Below are 27,823 nucleotides of genomic sequence, written 5' to 3'. Positions count from 1 at the left end.
AAGGACATACATATATGCAATCTTTTCACATTTACCACAGTCTTACCAAAAAATAATTGGAATCTGCAGATAAGTCTACTATGCTTGAGTAGAAAAAACAAGGAGTCCTGTGCTACCTTAAAGTCTAAGGGTGCATCTACACTTGTATTCCTCTTTTGAAAGAGGTATGCAAAAGAACTTCTTTGGAAAGAAGAAAGCCACTGTAGACTCACCGTAACAGATTTATTTGGGCATGAGCTTTCATCCATCAAAAGCTTTTGCCCAAATCTGTTGGTCTTTAAGGCACCGTGGGACTCATTTTTACAGGTACAGCCTAACATAGCTACTCTGAGATGCATGTATGAGTAGAGTATACTCACTATACACTAACCAGTGACTACAATCTCCTGTTGCAGACTGTACTCTGTTCTTCACAAGATTTAATCTATAAAATGAAAATTAATAAAATATATTTAGCACACCTATGAAGCTTTTCATCTGAAGATCTCAAAGCAACTTACACACACACAAGTAAATTTAGTTTCATGGTATAACTGTGAGGTAGCCAGCTATTATTATAGCCATTTTACAAGTGAGGAAGTTGTAGTAAGGAGGAGTTAAGTGATTTGCTCAAGATCACATCAGAACTCTAGGCAAACTTACTTTCAGCCCTATGTCTTAACTAAATGGCAATCCTACTTTCCCAGTAGCCTCATCGACTCTGCAGTCAGACTGTAAAACAGCAGCACCAAGACAGTGGTGGAGTTCTGATATTATTAACTTTGGATTGTACTGGCTGTGCCTACACTACAAAAATAACCTTGAAGTTGCTTACTTAGACATAAGCAACTTCGAAGTTGAGCATCTACGCACACCCTACTTGGAAGTTAAACTTCAAAGTAGGGCACTACCCCATTCCTGGGTGTGGAATAAGGAGTAAGGAATGGAGTAAGGACTTCAAAGTAGGGTTCCCTACATTAACTGCCTAAGTTAAGTTTGATGTGAGGGAAAATGTGTGTAGACTCTCTGCTGGCTACTTCCAAGGGGCTACTATAAGGTGGGTGAACAACTGGCTGGATAACCGTACCCAGAGAGTAGTTATTAATGGCTTTCAATCCTGCTGGAAAAGTATAACTAGTGGAGTTCCACAGGGGGTCTGTTTTAAGACCGGTTCTGTTCAATATCTTCATTAACGATTTAGATATTGACATAGAAAGTACACTTTTTAAGTTTGCAGATGATACCAAGCTGGGAGGGGTTGCAACTTCTTTGGAGGATAGGGTCATAATTCAAAAGGATCTGGATAAACTGGAGAAATGGGCTGAGGTAAACAGCATGAAGTTTAATAAGGACAAATGCAAAGTGCTCCACTTAGGAAGGAACAATCAGTGTCACACATACAGAATGGGAAAGGACTGCCTAGGAATGAGTACAGCAGAAAGGGATCTCGGGGTTATAGTGGACCACAAGTTAAATATGAGTCAATAGTGTGATGCTGTTGCAAAAAAAGCAAACCTGATTCTAGGATGCATTAACAGGTGTGTTGTGAACAAAACACAATAAGTCATTCTCCTGCTCTACTCTACACTGGTTAGACCTCAGCTGGAGTATTGTGTCCAGTTCTGGGCACCGCAGTTCAGGAAGGATGTGGAGAAATTGGAGAGGGTCCAGAGGAGAGCAACTAGAATGATCAAAGGTCTAGAGAACATGGCCTATGAAGAAAGGCTGAAGGAATTGGGCTTGTTTAGTTTGGAAAAGAGAAGATTGAGGGGGGACATGATACCAGTTTTCAGGTATCTCAAAGGGTGTCATAAGGCAGAGGGAGGGAACTTGTTCTTCCTTGCCTCTGAGGATAGAACAAGAGGCAATGGACTGAAATTGCAGCAGGGGAGGTTCCGGTTGGACATTAGGAAAAAGTTCCTAACTGTCAGGTTGATCAAACACTGGAACGAATTGCCAAGGGAGGTGGTAGAATCTCCATCACTGGAGATATTTAAGAAGAGGTTAGATAGATGGCTTTCAGAGATGGTCTAGAAAGTGCTTGGTCCTGCCATGAGGGCAGGGGGCTGGACTCGATGGCCTCTCGACGTCCCTTTCAGTCTTACTCTTCTATGATTCTATGATTCTAAGTAGTGCCTAACTTTGACATTAACTTCACAGTTAGTTCCTAGTGTAGACACACCCCTTCTGTTTCAGCTGCGTATGTTAGACTCCAGTTGACTTCAATGAGAATCACAAATTCCTGGTCAGAAGTCAGCCCTTGAAGACTATTAACATTCACAAAATTATAGCTACTTAAATGCTGATGTTGTAACATGTTTCATTGCTGGATAATAATATTAATGCTTTATAGTTATACAAAGACTTTAGATCACAAAGGTAAATCAGAATTATCATCTCCATTTTACTGGTAGGGCAAATGAACAGAGGTGAATGTAAACCGGCACACCCTGGTGCACTGCTCTGGCAAGAAAGAGCTGGCCAGTTGGGTACATGGTTACAGGAGGAGGCATGGTGTGCTCCCAGGCTCGTCTTCTGGGGCTTCTTGCTAAGCAGCAGGCAGACAGGCTAAAGGAGCCAGCTAGGGGTGCACTCCCCCACTGTTCGGGGGCTGCGTGAGCCCACCCAGGGAGATATTTTGGGAGGGATGTTGCTTGCTGTTTTCCTCTCCCTGAGCGCAAAAGCAAAGCACACAGCATATGTAAATTCCTCTCTCTCCTGGCTGGGGAAAGGGCAGAGGAATGAGTGACCCAGGCTGTGATTTGACCTCTCACTCCTGAGAGTGACAAAAGGGAACAGCAAGCAGCCTCCAGTCTGAATCTTGGTCTGGTGTGGGGAGGCTTGAGCTGCCTATTCCTCCCTAAATAGCACACTTTCCTCCCTGCACTTGCTGCACCCACACATACTCAAGGCCCCTTCTCTGAGCTCCTCCTTACACACCCCAACCCTGGATCTGGCACACCCCGCCCCCAGACACACACAATCCCCTGCCCTGAGCCTCCAAGCCCCTGAACTCCTGCCTTGACTCCTGCACCCCCCACATCCCTATTTCCTGCCCAGAGGGGCCCCCAGCCCTTTGCCCTGAGCCTTCCCCCCCACACACAAACACACTTACATTTCTTATAGACATTAGTATTTCAAGCCTCTTCCCTTACCCCCTGCCCTGGGGGTGTGATAGAACAGTACCTGTACGTAATTTAAGTTACTTTCACCTCTGCAAATGAGACACAGAATGATCATTCAGTAAGTCAACACACAGTGCAAACTAGAACCTAGGTTTTCTGCACCTATTAGACCAGAATGTCACAGCTAGTGGGAAAACATGGCACCAGGGAAGTAACCAAGGGGCACCTGCTGTTTTGTACTGTCACCAGCTGAAGATACAAAGAAAACGAACTCAAAATCCCACAGTTGCTCACTCTAAGTAGAAGTGCAAACAGGCAAGGGAGTAAGGAGCAGCTCCTCTTCCCTTTCAAAACAAAAAGCAGTCAAGTAGCACTTTTAAGACTAGCAAAATAGTTTATTAGGTGAGCTTTCGTGGGACAGACCCACTTCTTCAGACCATAGCCAGACCAGAACAGACTCAATATTTAAGGCACAGAGAACCAAATACAGTAAGCAAAGAGGACAAATCAGAAAAAGATAATCAAGGTGAGCAAATCAGAGACTGGAGGGCTTGGGGGGAAGGTCAAGAATTAGACTGAGCCAAGTATGCAGACAAGCCCCTATAGTGACCCAGAAAGTTCCCATCATGATTTAAACCATGTGTTAATGTGCCGAATTTGAATATAAAAGCCAGCTCGGCTGCTTCCCTTTCCAGAACGGTGCGATAATTCTTCTTCAGTAACACACATACCTTGAGGTCATTGACAGAATGCCCCATTCCATTAAAATGTTGACTAACTGGTTTGTGGATCTGGAGTGTTTTGATGTCTGTTTTGTGCCCATTGACCCTTTTTCTAAGGGAGTTAGAAGTCTGTGCAATATACAAAGCATCTGGGCATTGTTGGCACATGATGGCATATATGATGTTAGTAGAGGAGCATGAGAAAGTGCCCGTGATTCTGTGAGTAACCTGGTTAGGTCCAGTGATGGTATTTCCAGAGAAGATACGTGGACAAAGCCGGCAGCGGGCTTTGTTGCAGGGAAAGGTTCCAGGACTGGTGTTCCTGGGGTATAGACTGTGGCTCTTAGTGAGGATCCTCATGAGGTTGGGAGGTTGTCCGTAGGAGAGAACAGGCACGTCACCCAGGGCCTTCTGGAGTGTGGCATCCTGATTAAGGATAGGTTGTAGGTCTTTAATAATTCGTTGCAGTGGTCTGAGTTGGGGGCTGCAACGAATTATTAAAGACCTACAACCTATCCTTAATCAGGATGCCACACTCCAGAAGGCCCTGGGTGACGTGCCTGTTCTCTCCTACGGACAACCTCCCAACCTCATGAGGATCCTCACTAAGAGCCACAGTCTATACCCCAGGAACACCAGTCCTGGAACCTTTCCCTGCAACAAAGCCCGCTGCCGGCTTTGTCCACGTATCTTCTCTGGAAATACCATCACTGGACCTAACCAGGTTACTCACAGAATCACGGGCACTTTCTCATGCTCCTCTACTAACATCATATATGCCATCATGTGCCAACAATGCCCAGATGCTTTGTATATTGGACAGACTTCTAACTCCCTTAGAAAAAGGGTCAATGGGCACAAAACAGACATCAAAACACTCCAGATCCACAAACCAGTTAGTCAACATTTTAATGGAATGGGGCATTCTGTCAATGACCTAAAGGTATGTGTGTTACTGAAGAAGAATTATCGCACCGTTCTGGAAAGGGAAGCAGCCGAGCTGGCTTTTATATTCAAATTCGGCACATTAACACATGGTTTAAATCATGATGGGAACTTTCTGGGTCACTATAGGGGCTTGTCTGCATACTTGGCTCAGTCTAATTCTTGACCTTCCCCCCAAGCCCTCCAGTCTCTGATTTGCTCACCTTGATTATCTTTTTCTGATTTGTCCTCTTTGCTTACTGTATTTGGTTCTCTGTGCCTTAAATATTGAGTCTGTTCTGGTCTGGCTATGGTCTGAAGAAGTGGGTCTGTGCCACAAAAGCTCACCTAATAAACTATTTTGCTAGTCGTTAAAGTGCTACTTGACTGCTTTTTGTTTTGATAGTGTATAGACTACCACGGCTTCCTCTCTGTTACTCCTCTTCCCTGGTGCAATTGGTGTTTTTAACATCTCCCAACTCTGTGTCATTCTCAGTATAACCCTTTAGCTTGTCCCACCTTACTCACAGCCTCTTGAAGCAGCATTCTCGTGGAGCTGAATAATGCACAACTGACAGAGCAAGCTGGTGAAGGAGGGAGAAGAGGAGAACACCCTAGCAACACTCCTTCATACTCTCATGCAGTGCCATCGCCCCAAAAACCAGGATCTCATATGTCCAACCCAGTATCACCTCCCTTCTGCAGAAACAACCATCTCAGCCTCATCCCTCCTAACAGCACAGCCTATTGATATTATTATTATTATTATTGCCATTGTTATTTATTGGTACCTACAGAGGACCTAGAAATCCCAGTCAGGTACCCATTGTGCAAGGTACACTTCTGGCACATGTAACAAAAAAAACAGTCCCTTCCCCAAGGAGCTTGTAGTATTGGTGGGAGCAGGAAGCCACAGGAAGTAAATAAAAGAAACCATTGGGGTGGCATCCCCTTGACATGTTCTCACTCCCTTGATGACTGATCCCCAGCCACACTCAGTAGCTACCCAAGATATATATATGCCCATATTTTTTACAGTGACTCAATCCCACCATCCTTTACAGTCGCAAACTGTATGGTCCCTATGATATTTGGGAGGGTCCAATAAGAAACCGAGAGTAGCTTTTGGGTCCTGAGCACACAAATAAAAAAATCTTGAAAATCACTCCATAAAACTTGCTCTGAAAACTGGATTGTGCCATAGCAGTTCATGAAACAAATGGAGTGGCCCTGATTACTCAGTGGACATAGCATTTAAGAAGTTAAATACATAAATGAATAAATGTTAAGTCATTGTGAAAAAAATCTTTGTTATAGTTATTTTCCTTAGTGTTTACATATGTGTATTGTCAATTATGAAGCTTTATATTTTGCTGTTTAAAATATTACATGCTAAGGCTACCATGGTTTTACTTTGCAACAATCACTTTGGGGGAAAAAATATCCATATAATTTTTTTCCTTTGCTCCCTCATATTTGCTTATGTCTGAGATATCCTGTTTGTTATTCCATGAAGCTGGCTAGGATACAGTGGACCATTCTTCTCAAGTAAAGACTTTGCAAAAGTTATCCATGTCTTTTTACCTTCCTGTAATGGGGTTCAGGGTCTCCAAGCTCTGCACCTCATCCACGGGCAGAAATGAGTCTCTCACAGCTGTTAGAACAACAGGTTTATTAGCCAACAGGGACACAGTGTCATACAGAGGTGTCAGGACAGCAGCCAGAAGCAGTTAGTCCAATCTATTTTGTGGAGAGGAGGCCCCAAAGGGGCCCCCATCTGGGGTCTAGACCCCACTCAGCACAGGCTAGCTGCCTTCCAACTCTTCCCCAGCTTCCAGCTGCTGCCTCTGATTCAAACCCAGCTGGGCTCCTCCCCACTCTTTGTTCAGGGACAGAGGTATTACCTGCCAGCTTAGGTTACAGACATCAGGGGATCATCCCTAGCTGGTGTGAGCTGCTCAGCCTGTCACTCACACACACTGCGTCGACATCACTTCTCTCCCCAACTCCAGACCATACTGAGTAGCTTCATTCAGTTGGTGACCTGGAGAAGTTCAGATCCACCCCAGCCAGGTAAAGCATCAGCTGTGACATTGGTGCTCCCCTTTGCTGGGCCTGCCACGGCAATGTCCTGCAGGTGCTGGCTCCACCTTGTTTGGTTGCTGGACAACTTTGAGGGGGCTGGCGCGGGCCCGCCCTCTGTGTTCATACCAGCCCTTCCTCTTTCCTTGGTGCCCAGGGTCTCCTTGGCCGGGCCCATGCACTCAGCAAGCCTTTTGTGGAAGGCCAGGACATCCTCCACCCCCAACTCTCCATCTGGGGAAGCCTTCCCCTCCCATAACTTTCTCAGCAAGCCCAGAGGTCTCCTTCCCCTTCTGCTCTCTCAGAGGGAGCCTGGTGGACCTTTGGGGCACCTCCCAGTTCTGCAGGTGCTGGCGCATAACGGCCGCCAACGTCTGCTTCAGTGTCCCAAATAACTTCCCACCAGCCTGTCGGGCCAGGAGTGACACCCTGAGGCCCAGGAGAGCCAGATCCCATACTTCTCCCACAAGTACCGGAGCAGGGCAGATATGAAGTTGACCCCCTGGTCACTGAAGACCTCCCTGGGGAACCCCACTCTGCTGAAAATGGTCAGCAGAACATCTGCCACTGTGCTTTCCTCAACAGAGGCTAGAGTCATGGCCTCAGAGCAGCGGATAGCGACATCCATCACCACCAGGATGTATTTCTTCCCCATCCAGGTCGCCTTGCCAGTAGGCCCCACTATATCTGTTGCCTTCTGGGAAGGCTGCTTTACAATGGGCTGGTGCCTCACGGCAGCTTTCCCCCAGTCTTGGGCTTTTCCCACCCTCTGGCAGGAGTCTCAGGCCTGGCAGTACTGCCATATGGCCCCAAATATCCCTGGCCAATAAAAGGTCTGAAGCAGCCTCAGCTGGGTGCGCCGGATCCCTGCGTGCCCTGAGAGGGGGTCGTCATGAGCCAGGCAGGGCAGCCTGGAGTGGTACCTTTGGGGAACCACCAGCTGCCACTGGACCCCCCGTGATCACCCTCTCCCCCAGGGGAAGTCATTCCTGACACAGGAATCCTCTTTTCCACAGGAATCTCTCCTGATGGGCTCCCCCCAGGAGCTGAGCCACACAAAGGCCAACCCAGTCCCTCAGCATCTGTAAGGAGGGATTTGCCTGCACCTTGGCCTGGAATTCAGCAGCTGAGGAAGGGACAGGGACCTATTCCCCACCACTGCCTGGGTCCAGAGTCCCAGCCCTGCTGAGCCCCATGCCTGTCAGGCCAATACCCTGCAGGTGCCCTCCCCTGAGTCAGGGTTGCAAACTCCTCGCTGGTTCTGGCCATGGGTAGTGATCTGAGCACTGTGGAGTCCTTCTGGCCACTCCTCTAAGTCACGCCCCATCAGCACCTCCATAGGCAAGTGCTGGAGCACCCGCACTTCTTTGGGGCCCTCCTTAGCCCCACTTTTCCAATGCACTTGGGCTATGGGTACCTTGAACAGGGTCCTGTCTGTGCCCCTCAGAATCAGCTGAGTGTTGGGCACCATGCAGTTTGGGTCCACTAGCTTGTGTCAGGCCACCATCACCTCCACCCCTGTGTCCCAGAAGCCCTCCACTTCCAGGGGCATGAGGCACTCACTCTGCAGGGGCCACCCTGCCCCCACCTGGTACATGGGGAAGTCCGCCTCTGAGATGTCAGGTCTCCCAGAGGTGCTGGCTTGTGGATCCGTTCCCCCACAGCCTGCCATATCTCCAGCCTCTCCTTCCTGGAAAGCTGGCTCCTCTGGCTGCTGGGACATCACCCAGTTGACCTCATGAGGCCTCTGCTGGCTGGGCCTGTCTGGGGATTTGGGGCACTGGACCTGTCTACGCCCCTTCTGCCCACAGCAATAACAGGCCAGGTCTCAATGTGCCCCTTGGGCTGGCTATTCCACCCAGGATCTAGCTGGCCCTCTCAGGGGAGCATGGCTGGCCCCTCTTTTCTGGCCTCACCCCATAGGTGATTCCCTCCGCTGCACAGCTGGGGACCGGTCTGTCCAGGATTCCCTGTCTCTCTGGGGCTCCTTCTCTTTCCAAGATTCCCTTTCACATCTGGCCCAGCTGTTTGTGAACTGATCAGCCAGCTTCCCCATGCTGTGTCAGTCCTCTGGCTTCCGGTACTTGATCCACATCCTGAAGTCAGGTGAGCACACTCCATAGAACTGTTCCAGGACCATCAGGTTAACCAGGTCCTCTGTAGTCTGGGTTCCCATCCCAAACACCCACTTGTGGTAGTATTGCATCATGCAGGAGGCCAGGTCTACATAGGTCTCCTCTGGCCTCTTCTGTGCCTCCTGGAACTTCTTCCTGTATGTCTTGGGGGTCAGCCTGAACTTATGCAGCAGGGCCTGTTTGACCCATTCATAGTCCCCTGGCTGCAGCCCCTGCAGCTGATTGAGCACCTCTATGGCCTTCTGATCCAGCAAGGGGGTGGTCTGCAAGAGCCATTTGGCTTGGGGGACCTGGTGCAAATCACAGACTTGCTCAAAGGAGGTAAGAAACCCATCCAGGTCCCCCTACATCTTCTGCTTCTCAACGTGACAGCCAGTATTGGGCCTCTTGGGCGTCTCCCCACTCACCGCTGCCAGGGCCTCTTGGCATCTCATCTCTGCCATGGTCTGTTCATGGTTCACCATAGTCTGCTCATGCCACTGCTGTCTCTCACCATCTTCCAGTTCTTTTAATCGCATCTCGATCTTCAGCCATCACAACTTTGTCATGGGGGACTCCACCCCGGACACGCCACTGCTACCGGGACATGACCAGGTGGGCATCGCGTCTGTCTGGCAGAGTCCAGCCCCCCCACTCCTGCCTGAGAATCTGAAATGCTCCCAGGGGGTGAACAGCTGCTTCCAGCTGGGACAGAATCTGGCCCCCTGCATCAGTCATTCTCTTACAGCCAGGCAATCAGGTGGGCCTTGGTTGCCTTCCCCATGGTCAGGTCCTTCTCTCTGCACAGATCCTCAAGGTTTGCCTTCAGGAGTCGGGTGTAAGCCATCTTCCTGCCATTCCCTGGGGTGCAGACTCATCGGCCAAAGCTGCAGCACCCCATGACTTCCAAAGATCACTTTATTCTGCCTCCAGCACCCCTGTCTCTTATAAGCCTCCTTACTTCTACTGCACCCAGTCAGTCATTGCTGGAAGCCCATCCATGGGCGCAGTGCATCCCATCACTGCTACCAGCTGTAATGAGGTTCAGGGGTCTCCAAGCTCTTCACTCCATCTGCAGACAGAAGTGACTCTCACACAGCAGTTAGAACTGCAGGTTTATTAGCCAACGGGGACACAACGTCGTACAGAGGTGTCAGAACATAAGAACAGCCATACTGGGTCAGACCAAAGGTCCATCCAGCCCAATATCTTGTCTGCCGACAGTGGCCAGTGCCAGGTGCCCCAGAGGAGGTGAACCGAAGACAATGATCAAGCGATTTGTCTCCTGCCATCTGTTTCCAGCCTTTGACTAAAGGCTAGGGGCACCATACTTTACCCTTGGCTAATAGCCATTTATGGACCTAACCTCCAAAAATTTATCAAGCTCTTTTTAAAACTCTGTTAGAGTGCTGGCCTTCACAGCCTCCTCTGGCAAGGAGTTCCACAGGTTGACTGTGCGCTGTGTGAAGAAAAATTTTCTTTTATTAGTGTTGAACCTACCACCCATTAATTTCATTTGGTGTCCTCTAGTTCTTATATTATGGGAACAAGTAAATAACTTTTCAATATTCACTTTCTCCACACCATTCATGATTTTATATACCTCTATCATATCGCCCCTCAATCTCCTCTTTTCTAGACTGAAAAGTCCCAGTCTCTCTAGCCTCTCCTCATATGAGACTCTTTCCAAAACCTTAATCATTTTAGTTGCCCTTTTCTGAACTTTTTCTAATGCCAGTATATCTTTTTTGAGGTGAGGAGACCACATCTGCACGCAGTACTCAGGATGTGGGCGTACCATAGTTTTGTATAGGGGAAGTATGATATTCTTTGTCTTATTCTCTATCCCTTTTTTAATAATTCCTAACATACTATTTGCTTTACTGACTGCCGCTGCACACTGTGTAGATGTTTTCAGAGAACTATCCACTATAATTCCAAGATCCTTTTCCTGATCTGTTGTATCTAAATTTGCCCCCATCACATTGTATGTGTAGTTGGGGTTATTTTTCCCAATGTGCATTACCTTACACTTACACACATTAAATTTCATTTGCCATTTTGCTGCCCAATCACTCAGTTTGCTGAGATCTTTTTGAAGTTCTTTGCAATCTACTTTGGTTTTGACTATCCTGAACAGCTTGGTATCATCTGCAAACTTTGCCACCTCACTGCTTACCCCTTTCTCTAGATCATTGATGAACAAGTTGAACAGGATTGGTCCCAGGACTGACCCTTGGGGAACACCACTAGTAACCCCCCCTCCACTGTGAAAATTTACCGTTTATTCCAACCCTTTGTTTCCTGTCTTTTAACCAGTTTCCAGTCCATGAAAGGATCTTTCCTCCTATCCCATGACCACCTAATTTACATAAGAGCCTTTGGTGAGGGACCTTGTCCAAGGCTTTCTGGAAATCTAAGTATATTATGTCCGCTGGATCCCCCCGTCTGCATGTTTGTTAACCCCTTCAAAGAACTCTAATAGATTAGTAAGACATGACTTCCCTCTACAGAAACCATGCTGACTTTTGCCCAACAAATCATGTTCTTCTACATGTCTGACAATTTTATTCTTTACTATTGTTTCTACTAATTTGCCCGGTACTGACATTAGACTTAGTGGTCTAGAATTGCTAGGGTCTCCTCTAGAGCCCTTTTTAAATATTGGCGTTATATTAGCTGTCTTCCAACCACTGGGTACCGAAGCTGATTTAAAGGCTAGGTTACAAACCACCATTAATAGCTCTGCAATTTCACATTTGAGTTCTTTCAGAACCCTTGGGTGAATGCCATCTGGTCCTGGAGGCTTGTTACTGTTTAGCTTACCAATTAGTTCCAAAACCTCTTCTACTGACACTTCAATCTGGGACAGTTCCTCAGATTTGTCACTTACAAAGGACGGCTCAGATTTGGGAACCTCTGTAATATCCTCAGCCGTGAAGACTGAAGCAAAGAAATCATTTAGTTTCTCTGCAATAGCATTATCTTCCTTGATTGCTCCTTTTATCTCTCTATTGTCCAGGGGTCCCACTGCTTTTTTAGCAGGCTTCCTGCTTCTAATGTACTTAAAAAACATTTTACTATTGTTTTTTGAATTTATGGCTAACTGTTCCTCAAAATCTTTTTTGGCTTTTCTTATTACATTTTTACACTTAATTTGGCAGTGTTTATGTTCCTTTCTATTTTCCTCACTAGGATCTGACTTCCACTTTTTAAAGGATGCCTTTTTATCTCTCACTGCCTCTTTTATATGGTTGTTAAGCCACGGTGGCTCTTTTTTAGGTCTCTGACTGTGTTTTTTAATTTGGGGTGTACATTTAAGTTGGGCCTCTAATATGGTGTCCTTGAAAAGTTTCCATGCAGCCTGCAGGGATTTTACTCTAGTTACTCTACTTTTTAATTTCTGTTTAACTAACCTCCTCATTTTTGTATAATTCCCCTTTTTTAAATTAAATGCCAGAGTGTTGGACTGCTGCGGTGTTCTTCCCAACACAGGAATATCAAATGTTATTATATTATGGTCACTATTTCCAAGCGGTCCTGTAATAGTTGCTTCTTGGACCAGATCCTGCGTTCCAGTCAGTACTAGATGGAGAATTGACTCTCCCCTTGTGGGTTCCTGTACCAGCTGCTCCAAGAAGCAGTCATTTAAGGCATTGAGAAATTTTATCTCTGAATCCTGTCCTGAGGTGACATGTACCCAGTCAATATGGGGATAATTGAAATCCCCTATTATTACTGAATTTTTTATTTTGATAGCCTCTCTAATCTCCCTTAACCTGTCAGCATCACTATCATTGTCCTGGTTAGATGGTCGATAATATATTCCTAACATCAGCCAGAAGCAGTCAGTCCAATCCATTTTGTGGAGAGGAGGCCCCAAGGGGGCCCCATCTGGGGTCTAGTCTCCCCTCAGCACAGGCTGGCTGCCTTTCAACTCTCCCCCAGCTTCCAAATGCTGCCTCTGATTCAAACCCAGCTGGGCTCCTCCCTGCTTTTTGTTCAGGGACAGAGGTATTACCTGCCAGCTCAGGTTACAGACAGCAGGGGGTCATCCCTAGCCGGTGTGAGCTGCTCAGCCTCTCTCTCATACACATCCCCTACTACATCACACCTTCCCTCTTTGTTTCTGTAGCGCACTGCATTTGAAGTCAACCTGAAAGCTGTTGTTAGTGTAGGACATCTTGAACACTTAAGACCAGAGACTCTGCATTAGATTTCTGTTTACTCATGTTCTCTCAAGACCTGAATGATCAGGGACAGGATGATCTGAGATATGGTCAACTGGGAAATCTTTGTTGTAGGAAACCAAGTTTGAATATCTGATCTGTCTTGGACTGGACAATGAAAAAAGGTGCCTTTAAAAATTGAATTTGTTAACTTGAGTTAAGTAACAGGATTTGAAATGATCCCTAATACTTTGTGAAACACTATAACAGTTTTAACAAAAGTTTGGCTGGTCAAACTATAAATTAGGGGAAAACTTAGGATAGACAGATCTCAATCAAAACCGGCTAAATCAAGATACCATTCCTCTATACTAGATGAATGATAATACCCTAGTAACGAGGGTATTATCATTCATCTCGTATAGGGGAGAGTTTGAAATTAGACTTGGTAGTGCATCCTAACTTCATCTCTTCCCCCCTAATCTAAGTAAATCTTCTGTGTCGAGCAACAGGGGAAGTGGTTTTCAGATAGGTTCCACCTGCCTTTGAAATTTGCTATACTTGTCATTGCATCAAAGACTAATGATCAGTGTTCCCTGTAAACTGAGTGCCTTTTGGCCACCCAAGAGAGATTCAAATACCACCCTGCTGATTAGCAGGACACTCACAGCTGGCAGCAGCCAGCATCACGTGTTTCTACTCATGGGTGCCTTTGTGCATGTAACAAAATTTATTCTGCACGTGGATGGAAAAATAGCAGGAACATTGCTAATGACCATCAGAATGCAATGTTAGACACATTTATGTTGCTTAGCATTTGACTGCATTTGATCTTGTTTTAACCCTTGCATCAAAGAACCTACCTGTCATGGCAATAAAAACTCTAAAATTATTAAAATAATAATAGGAGTTATTGCTACGGCTATTATTGAAACTAAAGCACAGTTGATCTAGAGTATGTTAGTTCAATTAGCGACTGAAAAGACGATTACTATATCCTAGTTTATCACTGACTGATGGCTTGATTTCGAAGATCTCATGGGACATTAAAGTTAGTCCAAAATGAGGACTGGTCTACCTCCCTGAGGCCATCCTTTGTCACTAGCCCTGTCCCCTGCACACACTCAGGCACTTTTTTTAAATTAACATCTGCTAGTTCTTCTCACCCTCTTCCTCATTCTCTCTGTGCCTTTTCTTGGTACGTTATCTATAAAAGATAGCACTGACTATAGGATCTAATGATCAAACCTGATTAGAGTCCTATAGCTCTACTTCTGTACAACACCACTATGAGTTTAACCAGATTAGTGACTGTGGCTAAATCTTCAAACCTAAAGATAAGCACATAAGCCTCTGCTTAAGTTCTTCAATACAAGTGGCCTGAATTTTGAAGGTGCTGAGCGCTGGGTGTACTTCCATTGATAGTCGCAGGAGTTCAGTACCTGTGAAAATAAGAGCACTTTATGAAGAAATATAAATATGATTCAAGAACTTAACTTTAGGTACCAAAGTTTTAAAATGTTGACTTGGTGCTTCTTCACACACCAATAAGCACAGAAAACACGCAGCTGTGCAGCAAAATATAGAGACCCCACCCCTGGATTTGTTCCACAACCCGTAACTCAAAATAGTTCCATCTGAGCAGTCCCATTTAATTCACGACTGAAGATAATACAACCATTCCCCTCCTTGATATGTTTTCAAGATAACATGTTTCATGGCAGTTTCCAGGAAGGCTGATTGTCACAAGGACTCTGTTAAATAAAAGAGGATAGATGCCCACTGCCTTATCAAGGGTCCTTGTCAAGCATCTGGACTACAGATTTGCATCTGCTTGAACAGCAAAATTCAAGCACTAGATTACAGCGTGATACAGAAACACAATTAGCACTTTAACCCATTCATACATTTTCACACAGCTTTATATCAGTCCTCTAAGCTTTCATTCCATCCCCTTTTCTATTGTCCTCATCCTTTCTGGAATTTGCTCAGATTCTTATTTTCTCATAGCCACAAGTCAGTTTCCCCTCAGTTGATTCCCATTCATGCTAGCCAACTCTCCCCCACACTCTCTTTTACCAATCCCATTCTCTCCACACATTTCTAAAATGTAGAGGCTCACTTTCCCCAAAAGCAACCAGAGCTGTAGGATAGTGACAGGGAGGTAGCTGTGTTAGTCTGTATCTTCACAAAATAAAAAATCAGTCCTGTAGTACTTTAAAGACTAACAATATGAGCTTTTGTGGGACAGATCCATTTCTTCAGATCTGGAATGTGTCATTTCCCTCTCTTCTCTTCCTTCATTTAATGTTTTTCCAAGCCACGCACCAACACTTTTCACACAGTCTATAGAAGGCCTTAATTAGCTCTGAAGTTCCTTGCCTTGTGGTGTCAGTGAGAAAGCCTCCTATGGTACAATTCTTTTCATGATTTGAAATAATTTCAGTTGTAGACCAGCTCAGACAAATTCTGTCCACAGTTACCCCTGTGCAATTCCTCTATGTTCAGTGCAGTTTCATGGATAAACCTCAGGACAGAAGTTGTTTCCAAGCATTGGCCAATTTTCAGATTTTGAAGGGAGAACAGGTTGCATGCTCTTATGACTAGAGCACAGTTCTGGGAGTCAGGAGACATGGGTTTACTAATTCAGAACCTGATCCTGATTCAGCATTAGAGCTGTTAAATCTTCCTAGCTTTTTTTTGCTTTAAGATGGGTATAAGAATAGTTACCATCCTGACCAGAAAAAGTAGGGACAGTCTAACCATTAAGCATAGTAAACTTGTCCAAAGAGTGTCCAGCTCGGGGGTCATATGAGAACCTGTCATCACATGCAGCTGGCAGAGACTCACGTAGAACAGGAGGCAGCCTACTTCTCAAGGGAATCCCACAAACCCTGGTCAGGTAAGAATGGGGTGCCTGGCCATGCTGCCCTACTTCTTACTCAGGCAGCCAAGGGGTAGCACCCCTTTACTCAACAGCTACTGCCATCCCCAACCTCTGAATCAGAAAGTCTAGTGTAAAGGAACATTTCCAGTGAAGAACAACATTTCACAACAATTACCCCACTCCCAGCACCAGGCTGAGTGCCCTTCCCCGCATAGAACTTGCTGGGTTACTAGGATGGCCCCCTACACACAGCAGCTGAGGCTTTCCAGGTCCTGGATGAACTCCAGATTTCCTGCAACCAGGAACAGCATAGGGGTGTGATGAATCCACTGAGCAGTAATAAGCCCATGGAAGGAGGTGTTATGAATCTGTCACTGCTCCTCTTGCTGTGGGGTACTGGTTGCCAGCAGGAAAAGTTTGGAGGCATTTGATGAGCAGTGGGTCAGGGTATCTGGTAACCCTGAAAGGAGAGTAATGGCTGCAGGCAGTTGGCAGAGCGTTATGTGGTGGGACTTGCAAGTAGTTGAAGCACCCAGAAACAAAACTGGCTGCCCTCTAGCCACCCGCTCATGGCCCTGAGTTCCCTTTCTTCAGTGCACTTTAAACTACAGCCTCTCTCATTCAACCAGACCTCTACTTGAGGTTTGTTTTTGGTTGGTGTTTTTTTTTTTATTAAGTTAAGAAAGGTCCAAAAAACAAAGAAGAGTCTTTGGCCCTGTCTTAAACTGGGCACTGCCCCTCCTCGAGGAGCTCCTGTCCATGCTCTCCGAGCACCTGGAGAAGGTGAAAGGCCTGGACTGCCCACTTGGACTTCTGAAGAAAAATCCAGACTTTTACCTAGGTCTTCCTGCCTGGTCCCAACTCCTTTCTCAATGACCACTGCAGGAGCTCTTCTCTCTCCACAGCTTGTCCTTCTTCTACCTCTGCTCTCACTGAGCCTCCCTCTGACCCTTTATAGCTCAAGTGCAGCTTCTACCCCTTTAACTGGTTCAGCTAGAAGCACATGCCCTAGTACAAGGAAGCTGAACTTATTTGAATCACAGAGTCCAACCATGCTGTAGCACACACACAGCGTACCGGAACCGTGGTGTTTCAAGAATAAATTGGGCACTACAGCAGTACAGAGACACAAAAGGGCATGACAAATATACTGGGTAGTTAATGGGATTGGAAGACCTACATTACATACCGAAGGCTGAGGAACTTGCATTACCAGGATCTCCCAAAGACTGAAACCTGTCACAGGCCCAGCTTGTGTGTACATAGCCCTCACCAATACCATCCCATGATTTGAAAGTGGACATTAGGGTGCCTTGTGGGACAGTGTTTAGGGACCCAGGTCTTCTTAATCCACTCTGGAAAGGGATGTTATACAAATAAATTAATATTTATAAAGGACTTTGAGATCCTCAAAAGCAAGATGATGTATATTTACTAACAATGTCATTTTTAAAATAAGAGCAATACAAATCAGAAAATGTATTTCTTCAACATAATAGCTTACAAAGAAATTGTGAATGTCATATCTTATTCAAAGTTTTCTTTTTTTTTTGTAAGAAACATTTTCCTGCGCTGAAATATATGATACGTGACAGTCTGGAATATATGTCCACAGTTATATATTCTTAAATAAAGTGGATTTTTCTGGTAACCCATTAATCATGTAAATATATCTGAGAAGATCAAGAAATTAGACAGTATGTCATTGAGGATTCTGCTGAGAAGCTAACAGGAAAGTAGGCATTACAATAGAAAAATCATTGTCAAGTAATGATGTTGTCAAAGCCTGATTCTTAACTTTTCTGTACTGTAAATCCTTTTGTAGGCATCACCTTAAATACATTGGTTTTATTTCTTTAGGTCCATAAAAAATGAATAACCTACTGTATGAGATCTTGTGTGCAATGTGTGGGGTACTCCAAAATACTGTTTGTTTGAAAACTGAAGTAATTTAAATATACAGCAATTCTAGAATGATTTCATGAATTAAAAGAATGTATAGATGTTTTCCTTTCTATGATAGATGTTACTTACATTGACATACTGTCTCATTCAACAAAAATCAGTAGGGAGATATAGGATTATTAGATTAATGTAAAAAATTGGCATCTGTACATTCAGATTTTTGTTTTTGTTTTTCATGAATTGACAAGGAAAAAAAGAGAATGGGTCCATAAATCCAAAGGGAGGAGGAAGACACTTTGGATGGAGCCAAATGAAGTTTCCTGTGACAATGTTCTGATGAGTTTATCAGCATATCTGACCTATTTTTAAAAAGAGAAATAAGGTAAAAAAATAGAGCATTTTCCCCCCATTTTCTGCCCAAACTCATTTTACTCCCTAATAGCTCATTCTTGTTAAGTTTTTGTACCACAACATCTGTGTGCTTCATCCATTTAATAAAAGAAATACATGATCTCTCTGTTCTTCTCTCATTCTGCAGGATTGCTGTTATTTTATTAAATATGTACCTTTTGTGTTACTGAGAGAAAATTAGGTTTAATAACTGAGTTTTACATTTAGCTCTGAATATTTTGAAATATAAAGTAATTCTAAGATTTTCAGGAGAGTTTCTGAGCTGTCAGGCTCTGCCATTTAAAGTTTCACGTTTGAGTTTGACAGTTCTCTTGTTTTGGTAGAATACAGCAGTCAAAAGAGAGCAGGACTCACAGAGTGAGGCAGCAATGTTCCCTCTAACTTTTCCCCATCCATGTGCAGAATAAATTTTGTGCACACCAAAGTACGTGGGGATGCATACTACCACCAGGAACACATGCTGCTGGCTGTGGGTGCTCTGCTAATCAGCTCAGCAGCATTTGAACCGCTCCTGGATGGCCACTTAATTGCTCATCTTACAGGGAACCTCGTGAGACAGTCCCTTAGGTACATTAGGCCTGTCTCATAGACTTTTAAAATGAGGTCCAGACCTTGAATTTGAATCAATTGTCAATAGAGATCCAAAGAAGTGAACAAGATTGGCACGCAGTGTTGCAGAGCAAGCAGCCACCTGCACTGAACCACCTGGAGCTGTTTTAAGGTTCACAGTTTAATTCCAACACAGAATCCTTCACAATAATGAAGACTGAATATTGCATATGTGTGGAGCACCACAAAGCCAATGCCAAATTTGTATGATGGGTCTTAGTTCCCTGTCCAGCCATAACACCACCTGCCATTGGCACTGCATCCAGTATGAAAGTATCATTGGCAATGTTTACAGAACAGTCTTGGAAGGTGTCTCATAAGATTTTACTACAGAACTTCAACACTGGTGATTTGTGTGGGTTGTGCTAATTTGGTTTCATATGAAGTATCTCTTGGTATCCATTTTAGTGGCTGATGTTACATAGCCTTTAATGACACTGGTGTGCTCTGATGCCGAAGAAGAAAAATAATTGTCCCTGTGTAATTTTTTTGTAGCAGACATTAGAAGGGTTTATTTATTTATTTTTACCATTTAGGTAAAAGATGCAGAACTACTAAGAGAAGGTACACTGAAACTAGCCAATTTTTTACCCAGTTATCTCATGTGTAGCTCTTATTTTAAGACAAGTGAAACAATAAATACAAAAAAAAAAAAAAAAAAAAAAGTTACTTTGTGTCTGCCAGAGTATTTAATTAAACAAAACATTAACAACACTAACAACTTTGGGGTTACATTTTTCCAGCTCAAGAATTATCTTTAGTGTACATCAATTTTTAAAGTTTCCGTATTTGGTGTTTTTGAAAGTCTCCACAGCTTTCATATCAACTCCCCTCAGGGATCTGCTTTCTTGAGGCCATATTTTGACACTCTTCACTGCAGCCTCCAACTGACTAAGAAAACCATGATGGAGTTTAGTACGCATAGCAGAAAGGTACCTATAGATATATTTTCTGTGTGAATACCACTGGGGACATTCATCCATGTACAGGAATGAATGGAATTGGTCTGAAAAGGTGTGAATGCGGAATAACATTTTTGAAGTTATATGTGGATTTGATACAAGTGAAGTGAGGAAGTAGTTCATGCATGTTTCCATGTGGGTGAAAACTGTTAAAGGAAAGGAGGCTGGCAGCAGATATTGTAATTAATTAATTTAGTTTACCATTGCTATTATAACCTATGGGTATTGCAAATTATTATAAATAGTGTTCAGAGAACAGCTGAACAAAAAGTAGAGGCTGCCACTTTAAAGTACATAATAAAATGAAAAACATCAATATCTGTGTTAATTAATATACTCTGTGCTTGTGAATATAATTAAGATGGATCTTGAGAGATATTATGTTTAAACATTAGAAAAGACAATAGGAAAAATTTCTTCTCATAAATGAGCTTCACAAACTGTGACAGGTACAATGTCTCCATTGGTTATTTCTTTCGCCTTCTTCCCATTGTAGGTGAAAATCTGAATACATGATTTGGGAAATTCCGGGATGCATTTTATACAACGTTTAAAGTAGATGGAAACAGGAGGGGGAGCTCTCATCACACCAGCCAAAGAAGTGAGGGACCTGGCGGGGAGTTCTACCTAAGCAAGCTAAAAAGAGGAGGGAGTGCTATTCTTTCCCTTTCCAGGGCCCCTCACCCCACTTCGGTTCCTGATTTCATACTGGATTTCTATATCATGTGATAATGATGTTGCTATGGTAATTATCATGACTTTCCCAACCTTGTATTAATGCCCAAACAAAAACTTGCATAATTTGCTAGCATCCCCATACACTGTCACTCATGCCTTACAGCAGCCCTTCCATGCATTTTTTAAACCAATATGTTGTTCTTCCATGTTTAAGCTGAAGAGTCTGCTTTTCCACTTATTTCCTTCAAAGAAAAATGACCTCAGTTGCACTGATAGGAAAACATCACTTAAATTGCATCTAAACTGAATTAGGACAACATCTTTAGTTATGTTGAAGTGTGTGTTTTGATGTAGACATTTTTAAATTATGCTAGGTGCACCAAGAGTACATGGTTACATGCTCTTTAAAAATATTTCACTCTCAATACAGTAAACTCTTTCATATCTGGCTGCCAGATAGTCAAATATTCTTGATAATAGAGAGGTATACCTAGTAATACATAACATTAAGGCTGTGTCTACATAGGCACAAATCTTCGAAATAGCCATATTTTGAAGATTACTAATGAGGCACTGAACTGAATATTCAGCGCCTCATTAGCGTTAGGACACTTCCGGCCGTGGCACTTCGAAAGCACCGCTTTCGAAAGTGTGTGGCTCGGCACGGCTACACAGGCTCCTCTTCAAAAGGACCCCGCACCTTTCGAAATCCCCTTATTCCGATCAGTGATTGGGATAAGGGGATTTCAAAAGGTGCGGGGTCCTTTCGAAAAGGACCCCCGTGTAGCCGCGCCGAGCTGCGCGCTTTCGAAAGCAGCGCTTTTGAAGCACCGCGGTCAGAAGCGTCCTAATGCTAATGAGGCACTGAATATTCAATTCAGCGCCTCATTAGTAATCTTCGAAATGGCCATTAGCATGGCTATTTCGAAGATTTGTGCCTGTGTACACACACCCTAAAGGAAAAACAAGATTAGATATTAAGAAACAAACAAAAATGTATGCAAAGTACTTTAATTACCCACAACAACATTTATGTACCCTGTACACTTATACTGTATTTGCTGTATTTACTTTCACTGTAACTAACATTTACTTATGGTTAAAATGCCAGTTATTTGGGAGTTACAGATAATAGAATGCCAGATATGAAAGAGTTTACTGTACACAGAAAGAGAAATAAGTGTCTAAATTTGACACTGGGGCAATTTGTTAAAATGACCTATTTGCAAGTTCCCTTTGTAAACACAAATTTTGTCTTTTGTAAGTGCAAATGATTAGGCCTGTAAAATGGCAAGGAAAAAATTAAGGCCATATTCTCCTCTTCCTGAAGTCAATACAAGTTTTAACAGTGACCTCAACAGATGCAGGAGTGAGCCTTAATAGGCTGATTAATTTCCCTCTGAAATTCTGGGAGAATTCCTGGACAAAATTCCCAATGATTTCAGTAGGAAATCACCCTCAGCCACGAGAACTTGATAAAGTCATAGATACAAATCCTGCAAATACACATGCATACTTTTATATACATGAGCAGTCCCAAGGCATCCCATCTTTTAAAGCACAGGTTCCCAAACTGGGGTGTGTGAAGATATTCTGGGGGGGGGTGGGGGCATGAGGCAACCCAGCCCCCCAATCAACCCCCCCCACTCCAAGAAAGAGCCTGCACTGGCATTACCTCCAGCAAAAATGCGGGCAGCTTTGGGGGTAAGCCAGAGCCGGCATCTCAGGAAGCGTGTACTCTGCTTCCCCTCCCTAAACAGTTAATGTGTCTCCTGAAAAGCTGTGTCTGATGTCCACCGGCGGCTTCTTTCCACCTGCTACTTTCCTGCACAGGGGGCGGTGTGGAAGTGCAAGTCCTGAAGCTGCGCCACCTCCAGCTGCTCAGGCAGTGATGGCTGCTGTGGGGAGCGTGGAGCAGGGCGTACTACCTGAGCAGTCAGAGCAGGCACAGACTGGGGACTCCCATGCCCCTCCGTCTCCTGCACAGGAAGGCAGCAGGCGGAAGGAAGTTGCTGGCGGGCAACAGACCCAGCTTTTCAGGAAACATGCTGGTTGTTTGAGGAGGGGAGCAGAGCATGCACTTCCTGAGATCCCGGACCTGGCGTGCAGCTACTGGGCCAAGAAAAAATATTTGTGCTTATTTTTAATTTTAAATAAAATTTTATACCAAGTTTTTGAGTTTATTTTAAATTTTAAATTACAAATAGAATTTTTTGTTAAAAAAGAGGGGGTTGGAGGATGGTGAACAAGAGGTGGGGGGGTATGAAGGTTTTTCAAAAATTAAAAAGGGGGCATGATGTCGAAAAGTTTGGGAACTACTGTTTCAAAGGGTGTTAAAATGCAGAGTACCCACCTCCCCACAATGCTTAGCCATTAGAATTGTGAGGTTTCCTTCCAAATTATATAGTTCTTTACATATTAGAGATATGTGTGGTCATTGTTCAGTAAACATATGTAAGTACTTATGGATTCTCTAAGGTGAACAGCAGATTTATTTTCATATACACTCATCCCTTGTTAAACAAGTACTTTACTTATAAGTACTTTCTAAAACAGGGACACATCCCTGCCTTTGTTCACTAGATGAGTGAACTCCACCCTGCTAATACGAGTCTTACACCCCACCCTGCAGACCCTACCCACCACAGCCTGACCGGCCCCACAGACCCAACCTGCCGCAGCCTGACCCTCCCCCCAACCGGCCCCACAGACCCAACCTGCTGCAGCCTGACCCCCCCTGCCACCCCCACAGACCCAACCTGCCGCAGCCTGACCCCCCTCACCAGCCCCGCAGACTCAACCCACCACAGTCTGAACTCCCTGCTGGGTCTGCTGCCCCAACCTTAACACCCTGACAGCCCCAAAAACCCAACCTGCTGCAGCCTTCACACCCCGCCTTCTCCACGGCCCCATCCTGCTGTAGCCTGAAACCCTGTCGGCCTCAGAGACTCAACCTGCCATGGCCTTAACTGCCCCACCTGTCCCACTGACCCAAACTGCAGCAGCCTGAACCATCCCCCCTGCCCGCCCCATGCACCCGATCCACCACCAGGTTTTAACCCTTCCTCCCACTTATGGCCCCAAACTGACCCCACACTTTAACCCTTCCAACCCCCCGCAACCCAAAGTTCACTTACCTTTCAAAAGTAGTGCCACATGCTGCCACTCCTTCACTGAATTACGTGCACATGGAATTAATTGAGGACTTGGAACAAAAGAGGAGCCACTTTCACTATTTCTGATGTTCTAAGTCTTCACAGAAATTGAATGAGCCACCATTAAGACATCAAATTATCTCTTTTTCTTGGCTTCTGTATCTCAAATGACAAGTAAAATGATTCATCCTCAGATTATTTCCAAAGCTTATTTAATAGTTGAAAATATATAGTAAATCACACATGTAATTTGAACATTTTATATACAGGAATATTTGAACCGGAACTTTTCCTATGCAAACAAGAGTTGACATTGCACCCTATGCCATCATCAGAAATATAATTGTTCAGTAACATACTCTGGAGAGAAAACACTAGTTCTCAATGAGGTATGACTCCTGACAGATGTCAAGAGGTGATCCATGGTCACTACAGAAGAGAAATTGAGTCAGCACTCCTGTAACCATCAATAGTAGATACACAGAAACAGTACAGAATCTGAGGTGATCAGAATGTATGATCAGCATGTTAAAGATTATTGGCAATGGTTGAAAAGCGGGACTTCTGAGGATCAGACCATAGACTTTACAGTACCAAATTCAAAGTGATGCCTGACTTACAGCCAAATCCTGCAGTCTTTACACAGGAAAACGGACATAGTCAGAATCCTCATTGAAGAAATATGTAAGGAATGCCACATTTGGTCCTAAGAGACAAATTAGTCATATTTGTCTGCTCACTAATTTAACCTGCTTGGTTACAATTTAATTGTTCATATTTCCCCACTTACGGATGTAATGGGTTGTGGCCATTCAGATTATCTGTGCCTGTTGAGCTGTACAAAATTCCTGTTGTTTTCAATGGAAGATGTGCCTCTGTTAGGATCACAGGACTGTATCATCTGTCACATTATTTATCTGCTTTGATTATTAGAAAAAACAATGCTTTATTGCCATAATTATAGCAAATGTTTAGAATTATTATTATACGAGAAACATATTTTTAACAGTGTGTTTCACATAATACTCTAAAACTTGCACTTTCAATCCATGAGTTTTTAGAAGTCTCTCTAAACAGAACCATCATTGTCCCACATTTTTCTTTAAAACTGCCTTATCAGCCCATATTAGAAACTGCTACTTTTTTCTAATACAAGAATTCACTTTACTTTTTTTCATCAAGGTATAGCTATATAACTGAACAGGTGGCAATTCGAATCAAAATTGTTTTCTGAGGGAGACATTTTATTAAAGCTTCAAAACAGTAAGGTGCTATATATAAAATTGTGTTTGAGCAATATTTCATTTGTAACCCTTGAAACAATATTTTGAAGATTTTGCTTTTTGTTAGGTGCTCAACAACACAAACAACAAGCAGTCTTGGAGCACCTTAAAGGTTACAAAATTTATTAGGTCATGAGCTTTTATGAGTAAGACCCACTTTTGCAGATGACTGTAACAGGCAATTAGAACCTGAGGTTTATATAGCAGGGAAGAACCAGGGGGAGACTAGGAAAGGAATTTAAAAGGGGGTTACCTGTCACTAGTAGTTTTTTTCTCTCCTTCCTTCACTCCCCCCTTCCCACTCTCTCCCTGCTATGTAAACCCAGGATTCTAGTGGTCTGCTCCAGGCATCTGAAGAAGTGGGGCTTACCAATTAAAGCTCATGGCCTAATAAATTTGTTAGACTTTAAAGTACTCCAGGACTGCTTGTTATTTGTGAAGCTACAAACTAACAATCACAGTTATCCCTTGGAGACTTTTAACAGTGATTGCATTGTAATGAGTTTCAAACAAGAAGAAAATGAGGGGAATTAATATTTTTGCGGTAGAATAAAAAAACAAAAACAAAAACAAAAAAAACCGCAAAAGCACCAGTATGGCAAATTCACAATGAATTAGAAATTATATACCGAGTACTGAACATCTCTGCAAATTCATCTAAATTACTTGCAAAAATTGGAAAGCTCATTATATTTAAAAGTGTTACAAAAATCTGAATACCTGTTAAGCATTCCTTGTGCATTCAAAACTATCAGTGAAATATGTATATGAATATGCATTGCTCTTGCGGAGCATTGCATGTACCGTATGTATTGTAGCATCTACATTGATGCAAAGAAGTCTATACAAGTGCCTTTGCAGGTTTCTACTGCTTTGCTAAACTGTCTGATCAAATCTCTTGCCCTGACTCACTCATTTAGGCTGTGATTAAAGTAATCTTTTGTTGAACTGTTCTGGTGACTCTACAGCTGTATAGATGTACTCCAGCCTGACATATGTTTTGTGTTGACACCTTTTGATGATTACTCATGCATTAATAAACCAAGTATTTTAAATCTCAGATTCTTCATATTTTCAGAACTGCAGAGCAAGCAAACAAACAACAGAGGCTCTATATTTCTAACCACTCCACAATGAGAACAGAGTAAGCATGACTTATTCTGGTCACAAAAGCAGAAAGAGTTCTGCTCAACTTTTTATACTCACAAATGCCCGTGATTTAACTTTAAGAAACAAAAATATGTAAATTAGACATCTGTAACATACAAAATGAACTCTAGCTTTGACAGGCTAAACAGACATTTTATGGAGAGCCTACTCATATGCATACAGAACACATTTTAGCTTTCAAATACATTTTTAAAAATGTGTAATTTGAAGCTGTACCACAGTCATAATGAAAAATCCTTAACAATTACAATTTTGACTTAGGGAACAATGGACACCCCCATACCGTATTGTATCAGGTAATTATGAACTGCCAAGGAGTAGGCAAGCACAGCCCGAGAAGAATCAATTGTAACCCCCACAGCGTGTACCGTAATTCAGTACCTCATTTCTCAAGTGCCTCCTATCAGACCATTCATTCTCATTTTCCTCGGCACAGATAGAGAAAAGAAAAAGCCCCACGGAGGTAATCAAACCTTTTCATGACAGAGACAGCTTCCCAGCGCAAACCCTAAGACACCCAGGTGTGGAAGCTGAGAAGGCGGAGGAGAGGGAAGGGGGCATCAGAAAGTGAATGGCAGCTGGGTCACAGAAACCGTGCGGCCGCTTTCAAACCAGACTTGCGCCACGAGTGCACCGCACGGGCTGGCTACACCCTGGGGCTGGGGGGCTGTTTTGCCGCGGGGCAGTGCTGAGGGCTCAGGAGCCCGGGCAGCGGTCAGACCCGCCCCCCCCACGCCGCTTGCTCCCAGGCGGGGGGACCGGGCAGCGCGGCGGCGTTCCTCGGCCGGGCAGCTGCTGGGGCTGCGAAGCGCGCGTGCGGCGCGGCACGGCCCGGCCGCTCCCAGGCCACGTCCGCCCCGGCGCTGCGCTCCCTGACCGGCCGGGCTGGCGGGGGGCTGGCAGGCGCCGGGCGGGCACCGAGCGCGCCCGGCCTGGCCCGGCCCGCCCCTGTCCTGCCCCGCCCCCTGCGGGCCGCGCGTGCGAGCGCAGGCCGGGAGGGGGGGAGCGCGGGCTCGGGGGCGCCGCACGGCCCCGCGGGAGGCTGGGGGGGGGAGCGCCCGAGCAGGGAGGCGAGCGCAGCCCCCAGAGCCGCGGCGGAAGCCCCGCCCGCTCCCGGAGCTGGGGGCCGGCCCACCCCGTCGCCTGCCACCCCCTCGGCCCAGCCGCGCGGCAGAAGGAGCGCGGCGCGGCGCGGCGCAGCGGGGCGGGCGGGCTGGCGCGCTCGCTCTCTGCCCCCGCCGCCGGGCTCGGGCTCGGGCTCTCCCCTGCAGGCAGCGGCAGCCGGGGCGGCGGAAGATGGCTGACTCCAGCGGGCATCCACCCGCATCCCCAGCCCCCCCCGCGCCGCTCTCGCCTCCCACGCTCCCTCCCGCCGGCTCCCACCGCTGAAGCAGCGACCCCCCCCACCCCCGCCTCTATCTCCCCCCCTCCACCAACTTCGGCTTCCCAGCCCCCCCACGGCACCAGCAGCCATTTCATCTCCACCAGCCAGACACCAAAAATGGCAGAAATGGAGAAAGAAGGGAGACCGCCCGAAAACAAGCGCAGCAGGAAGCCGGCTCACCCGGTGAAGAGGGAGATCAACGAGGAGATGAAGGTAGGGGGCTGTGGTGGGCTGGGGGCGCCTCTGCCCCCCCCCACCGGGCAG

General features: G+C 45.0%; 1 protein-coding gene and 1 long non-coding RNA gene across 3 annotated transcripts in view; one reads left to right on the top strand and one right to left on the bottom strand.

Moving 5' to 3' along the window:
• Positions 1–380: 380 nt before the first annotated feature.
• LOC142011399 (uncharacterized) lies at positions 381–27,801 on the bottom strand. Its single transcript, XR_012645074.1, has 5 exons — positions 27,740–27,801; positions 24,513–24,639; positions 23,705–23,878; positions 14,447–14,557; positions 381–424 (listed from the first exon to the last, which is right to left on the bottom strand). It is a non-coding gene; the product is annotated as an uncharacterized LOC142011399 (long non-coding RNA).
• SOBP (sine oculis binding protein homolog) overlaps positions 27,216–27,823 on the top strand; it is a 156,808-nt gene continuing 156,200 nt past the window's right edge. For both annotated transcript variants that reach the window (XM_074990783.1, XM_074990782.1), the window contains exon 1: positions 27,216–27,772. In XM_074990783.1, coding sequence (XP_074846884.1) covers positions 27,677–27,772 — 96 coding nt within the window. In that variant the 5' untranslated portion in view covers positions 27,216–27,676. The remainder of the gene's footprint in view (positions 27,773–27,823) is intronic.

This window comes from Carettochelys insculpta, chromosome 3, assembly GCF_033958435.1.
Source record: "Carettochelys insculpta isolate YL-2023 chromosome 3, ASM3395843v1, whole genome shotgun sequence".
NCBI classification, from domain to species: domain Eukaryota; kingdom Metazoa; phylum Chordata; order Testudines; family Carettochelyidae; genus Carettochelys; species Carettochelys insculpta.
This window is presented reverse-complemented; position numbering and strand designations above follow the sequence as displayed.